The sequence below is a fragment of the Stegastes partitus genome, unplaced genomic scaffold, assembly GCF_000690725.1.
Source record: "Stegastes partitus isolate 25-593 unplaced genomic scaffold, Stegastes_partitus-1.0.2 Scaffold368, whole genome shotgun sequence".
Taxonomy (NCBI): Eukaryota; Metazoa; Chordata; class Actinopteri; family Pomacentridae; genus Stegastes; species Stegastes partitus.
The window spans coordinates 178,182-185,174 of NW_007578099.1; the positions used below are offsets into that span (position 1 = coordinate 178,182).

Sequence of the window (6,993 nt, forward strand, 5' to 3'; positions counted from 1 at the left end):
AAGCTAACTGAATGTCAACAAACGTTTCCCACAGACTGCACCTTTAACTGCTAGGAAATCACCAGAATCACTACATTGTCACAGCTCAGCAAAGTCAAGTTTTTGTTGTTTGATTTAGTCCCATATATACAATGCTACTGTTGTAAATACACTCCACTGCAACAAATTTGCAAGATCTTTAACCATTTCTGTAAGCTAATGCTTCAGAGGATAAAACACTAATTGTAGAACCTATGAAATCTTAAATATTTAGATGATTTCACATGAGTTTCAAGCTGTATAACGGCACAGCAAGTATTAAAATTTAAAATACGCAGCAAACAAAGAGAAAATGCTGCATGAATTTTCAACTTTTACAATTGAAAGCAAACAAAACCAGAAACATCTTCAACTTCAATCTGACATAAACCACGCAATATACAGTCACTAACGTTCCAACATTTAAAAGAAGTCAGCCAGTGGTGTATTTTCCAAAAGGTTTTAATATCAAGTATTTGCTGCCTTGAAACATTTCTGCACCATTTTACAAAAGGCCTGGCAGTAATTTCGAATGTGCACACACACTTATCCCACACAAAACAGAGACAGTAGGAGAAAGAACTTTTCTTCATACTGTTTGAGACACTGTTTGAAGTGCTCTTAGCTGCTCATCTCGTCATCACGTTTCACTGTGATTCCTTAAGAATTTTCTGTAGCTCGTTTTGAAATTGAAATAAAAAACAAATCAAACAAATATATGTATATATCAAAAAAAAACTGCACAAGTCAGAAAGATGTGGAAGACAGGAGGAGAGTCTTACAAACACAGAGGTTCAAAACACATCTGCAGCCAAAGACGAGAGCAGCTGATGTCACAACATAAATGCCGGCGTATGTATTTGAATTCTCAAGCGTTTTGTGGTGTACATTTATAGAAATCATAAAAAAAAGGGTAGGCTGTGTCTCAGACTCTGAAATGTGCTTAGACTTAAAGTAATATTCAACTTTTACTGCCTGACAAATGTCACGTGATGATCTTCCAGTTTAACAGTGTAAAGTAACGGACACTCACAGGCACTTTGTAACGAAAGGTGCCACAGATCTAAAATCATATTAATCAGTCAGTTCAGTATAAACTCTGATCATGACCCTGAATTATATTGTCTTCATGTCTGTAGTAAAAGGACAACACTGTATTTTATGTTTGGAATGAAGATTCACTTAGTGTCACTTAGTGTGGTTCATGGACTGAGGCTTTATAAAAGGCACCTTGTATTTTCATTCAGCAAATCCATTTTCATTCTTAAAAGCCCAACAAACATGTTGTTACACGCAGTTTAGCAGGAGTTCTGCCAGCATCAGCTTTTATAGGGAGAACTTTCTTCTTAGCTTAAGGCAATGAGGTGCTTAACTGGTAGTATCACAATAAAAACTTTGGTAAACTTTGGTCCAAGACCTTCCACAGGAGCACAATTAGGACTACAACTATACTTTGTGATAGAAAGATATCAGTAAATATTTCCCCTGCTTAAAAGTAGGACCGCACAGCTCTTTTGAACAAACTGGATGTGTGGTTCTGCCTATAAACTATCTCAGCTTCAAAGTGGGGACATAAAGCAATTTGTTTTTAAGAAATTAAGTGTGTTTCTGAGTTTAACACGGCATTGCATCTACCCAAGTATCCATGTCTCATAAGCTGCATAGCAGGACAACATTCACATTTCAAGCACAGCAATGAATTCATTTTACAAATGCACACAAAAATATATATATAAACAGTGTCCTGAAGAATTGATATCGCTTTAGCTCCGAGATTATTCTTTCATAGTACTCACACAGGTACCATATTCAACTTGAAAACTTGATTAAAAAAAAAAAAAGATAATGGTCTTTTGAATGACACATGTCAGCACACCAGTCAGTGTGCTGCGAGGAGGTTCAGACGCAGAGTTCAAAGATAAAAACCTCTCATAATGTGCTTTCCGCCTCCTTCGTGTCTCTGTTTTTATAAACAATGTGTTAGTTTTTCAGAACGGCAGTGTATCCATAAAGATTTTCTCCACTATCGGTGGAGGAGGGACCAGGTCCTCCAGTTTCAGGTAAAAGATGCGCTGCAGGCCCTGAGTGCAAAGAGTCCTCAGCTCGGGGAGTTTTCCCAGAAGACGGGAAAGATAGTTGGGTTGTGTCCGGCTTGGTTCTGATCCATTTCCGCTCACATGTTCCCTTAAACAGGTGATGAGGTGACTTTGAAAGTCTTCCACTCGTTTGGGTTCTTTGAGGCCGTGGCGATCTAGGTGCAAAGATGTCTCCATGAGAAACATGGTCCTTAATAAAAACATTACATTCAAATGCAAATGAGAGTCACTGAATGAAAAGCAAGCCAAGGCTCTTACCGGTGATGATGACGAGTGCTGCGAGGCAGGCGAACAATGAGATGTCTAAGTTCATGCGGTGGAGGTTCTGAGAGAAATCCATGATGGAGTCAATCCAGTCACCAAAACTGCGAGCGCACTGCAGCCGGTGGAGGACCACACCGTTACAGAAGATCAGCTTGTTCTTCTCTGGGTTTGACCTGCACAGTTTCACACCATTATTGCAGTTTGAGCATTGAAATGCAAACATTGCTGTAGTGAAATATTAATCAACAACATATTCATTTAGCTATAAAAGTAAAACCAACCTGTATGCCAAACGGAGGATGAAGAGCTCAACGAAAGCAGATTCAAGGAGCAGCTCCTGGTCCTCTGTGCAGAAGTCTGTGAATCCTGGGATGGTTTGAGCCCAGTTTCTTATCACATCCAGAGCACCGGTCAGCAGGTCATAGAACTGCTGGATGTCACCGGCATCCTCCTTTTCTTTCATGTTGTCCACCGTCTCCTGGTACTGATGGGGGAAAAGGAGGGAGGGGTCAGTTCTCCTGTCACTGCTTTGACTTTACATCATTGAACGAGCCTAATTCAAATAAAAGAAATCTGCTGTAAGTCTTGAGATTTACCTTGGAGTAGTCAAGCTTCCCGATGGTTGGGTTTGAGTCTAAGTGAGCCCTGACGAGAGAAGCTATGATGTTGACACTTGGGGTCGTGGATGAAGCCTCGGCTGCAGTCTTGGGTTTGGAGGGAAGGCGACCTCTGCGACCTTTGAGGCTGTCGGTGCGAACAACTAAGAGAAGGGGGGGCGAGCAGAGGAAGGCACGTTTGTGACTCTCACATGGCCGTCACTGCATCCCACAATTTAAAAAACAACTGCTGTATCAGTTTCAGTTTCCCTTTTTCTGCAGCTGGCACTGTAAAGCTCTGGTTACATATGTCTGTGCTTCCTAGCTTTGGTTTCACAAGACTGTCATTACAAACCCTGGTTTCTCGTCATCATACATTAGTCACTTAGAGTTTTAAGAGAGGCTGACATTGCATTACCTTCTTTGACCATTCCCACGGCGAGACATTTCTGGAAACGGCAGAACTGGCAGCGGTTTCTCCTCCTCTTGTCCACTGGACAGTCTTTATTGGCAAGGCACACATACTTTGCATTTTTCTGGACAGTCCGCTGTCAAATGGGGAAAAAATACATTACTACACAATTATAATTTGCTCACAACATTGTGCATGATAAAAATGCACATACAAATCTGTATACTATCTTACGTTTTTTAAAAATCCAGTCAATGCTTTTATTATTGGAATGTGTAAAAATCTGTGCAAGTCGTGCACCTGCTAATCTGTTGTCGCTCTCTGTGGCATAAATACATATCTATATTAGCCTTGAAGAACTGTTCCATGACTGCCAAACAACGGCGAATGTCTTATTTAATCAAAGTAACTCAGTAGACTATTACTGAATTTTTGAGGTTGATACAAATATTTATATTTGAGAGATCAAAAAATCCAATGATACTTTGGTCATGGTTTTTTTTTGTTTCTCATATAAACACATATAGTTAACAAAATGTTCAAATAAACATCATACGAACTTGCTTTGTAAAGAACTTTGACCTAAATATGTACTCTCTAAGATATTTTACAGTTTAAAAAGTTGTCAGTGCTCTATAGTGGACATAGTTTGTCACATTTGGCCAAATTGGGCTGCAATTTTTTTGAAATTGCTATTTTTCTTGGAATATTAATGAACCTCAATGATTGCAGGTTTATTTTGTTTATAGTGGCATAAACCTGCTAATTGCTGTTTTTGCTGGGGTTTTTTTTACCTTGAAGAAACCTTTGCACCCCTCACAGGTCCGGACTCCATAGTGCTGACAGGATGCATTGTCACCACAAACTGCACAGCGACCCTCACTGGATCCTGGTGTTGGTGTTTTAGGAGACATCATGGCCCCCTCCACTATCCTGGAACTTTCCAGAGCTCCATGCTCCAGAGACATTGGTTGGCAATGAAGCGGGGACACATGTTGCTGAGGAGACAGGAAGAACGGGTCATCCTGGCCTGGCTGAGCATCCTGATGGTGCCTCAGGGGAGAGTGCTGCTCCGGTGCGGGGCTGAAGGTGAAAAAGGAGAGCTGATGAGCCATGGCCTTATCGGCCACGGAGGACGGGGGGGCTGAGGGGTAGGGGCTGAAAGGGGAGTCCCAGACAGGTGCAGACTCTGTCTGAAAACCTGGTGTTGGGGGAGAAGCAGTGGCGTACACTGGGCTGCCATAGTAGTCTGAGCCACATGATGACAGTGTTTCATCAAGGCAGCTGAGTGCAAAGGATCCTGGGTAACAGCCATATACCTGGAGATCATCCAGCTTGAAGGCTTGGTTCTGCATTTGAGGGCTGGAGCTGTCAGCTACCGCAGTGTGGTTGAATGACACTGTAGAGGCAGGAGGGGAGGTGGTAATCTTGCAGGAATAAGCATCAAACTCCCCCATGTAACCATTTCCCACCAGGGTATTGATGCTGGGCAGTGAAGACGCAGACAGCTGGTCCTTTTGGCCACTGATGTCCATCACCAGTTTGGCACTGAGGTCAGGATTCAAGAACTCAGAGCTGAAGTAGTTGTCATGGGGCAGGGATGCATACTGGGTTTGTACACAGGGCATCGCTAGGACAGGAAGACAACAACATTTACAATTACTGACAAGAAATCCAAATATTTGCCTGATGAATAGTGTTTTCATTTATCCACTAAATTTTCAGCTCCAGTGAGGTTTCTTTGTATTGTCAAATCAATGCAACCTCCATCAAATACCTACACCTCTTATTAAGACTCCACATATGACTTGATATTACTTTTTGAAATCAAAGCATGATAAATTAGTAGATTAGACACTGCTTATATCATTTAGGTTGACATGTTCTAATCCCTTCTCCGTAACCATTCAAACAGTAGCAAACATTAACGTCTTGAATGTCTCATTTCCCCAGCATGACATTTCTCCGGCTTCAGGGCCTATCAGTTCTCTTTAGAAAATGCAGAGGGTGGTCCAGAGCAGCAGTCAGATATTGTCAGATATTGTGTTACTTGCTGTTAATGCTCTGAAAACCTCCTTCAGCGGAGGGCAACCCTCTTTCACAGGCGCTGTATCAGGGAGTGTTGCAGATTGTATTTCAGGGTGGGCTAAATGCCAGCTGAAATGGGAAAGGTGGCAAAGCCTGTTTGTGTGCGTGCGTGTGTGTGTGCGTGTGTGTGTGCGTGTGTGTGTGTGTGTGCGTGCGCATGTGCTGGTTGAATGGGCGTGTATCCACAAGTGTGTTAACTTCTTTATATCATAGGTTGGTCAAAACAAAAGTGAAGCACACCTTACATGACCGCCTGATCCTTATCAAAAAATTGTTTAAACTTAAATTTGTGCTTCGCTCATTGGGAAACCACACCGCTGCAGCATCCAGCAACATTTTTCCTTTGTCCTATAAATACACTCTATACATCTTCTCGTGTAACGGCAGTGATAGACCCCACTCATAAAACATGCAGTGCAACATGTTAAATCATGTAAGTCAATAAGACGAAAACACACTGACGTAAGCTCAAACAGATGATTAAACTTGCATAGACTTGTGAGATTTGCAGGAAAGTACTCAGAGTACAGTTGCAGCAGGAGCCGCTTAACCAGCAACACACTGTCCTCAATGATGACAAAATATACTACTATATTAAAATAATTCATCATATATTAGGAATTGCAGGGTTATTTGTTTATGTTCAATTGTGAGTGTAGTTTCTGACTTTGTAGGCACAACTAGGTAATGTTTAGTTTTTGTTGGAACTGCTTCAGTGTTCAGAGTTCTTTCTACTGTTTGTATAAATGAGACTAGCTAAATCAAATAGACAGTGAATATTTTAAGGTTAATAAAGATAGTTTTATTGCAGGTTGCTGTATCAGACTGAACTAGTATTGACCAGGTGCACCTAACAAACTTGCAGCAGAGTCTGTCGCTCCTCTGACTGCTTCCCCTGAGAGGGAGGCTAAAGCACACATGCCATCTTTAAAATGTGTTTTACACCAAAGCATCCAATTAAAAATGAGTAAATGTTTCATTACTGTGTCAGCAGCTCTGCCAGCTTCATCCTATGAGCTTAGAAGTTTGGAAGAAGCATAAAATCAAGCACATCTCCCCACAGCACTAATGTCACCCCCTGAATAAACAAACAGTCCACTTAAACTCACCTGGTTCATGTAAATATCCCGAATTTGTAGGTGTTCATTTATTCCAAACCGGAGAAACAGATGAATGTCACCTCTGCCAGCTCCTGTCAGCACACACACTCATTCAAACACACTCTTCAACACACACACTGGCGGCTCCATACACTCTTGTTTTATTTTGGCTGCGTCGACAAAAGGCGGGCCCGTGCCCATATTTGGTGAACGGGGCGGTGGAACGTTCCGGGTCGCGGGCCAATCAGCGGCGCGCTCGACGCAGACGTTCTTCCGTGTGACGCACGCACGGAATTCCATTGACGCAAGAGCCGAGGGAGCGTGCGTGCTAAATATAACGACAGCGGTGCTCACGTGGGGCTATTACTGGATAAAAAATGCTAAAAATAACCGCAGTTTGGAGGTGCGGACGTTTCCTG

The 6,993-nt window shown here is 42.1% G+C and overlaps 1 protein-coding gene across 1 annotated transcript; it reads right to left on the reverse strand.

The window, feature by feature from the left end:
• Window positions 1–462: 462 nt before the first annotated feature.
• LOC103359359 (probable nuclear hormone receptor HR38) lies at window positions 463–6,706 on the reverse strand. The gene is made up of 7 exons (XM_008284674.1): window positions 6,584–6,706; window positions 4,181–5,016; window positions 3,393–3,522; window positions 2,975–3,138; window positions 2,660–2,862; window positions 2,373–2,551; window positions 463–2,269 (listed from the first exon to the last, which is right to left on the reverse strand). Exons 2-7 carry the CDS (start codon window positions 5,012–5,014, stop codon window positions 2,007–2,009), a joined length of 1,773 nt encoding a protein of 590 aa, XP_008282896.1. The 5' UTR covers window positions 5,015–5,016; window positions 6,584–6,706; the 3' UTR covers window positions 463–2,006.
• Window positions 6,707–6,993: the final 287 nt, after the last annotated feature.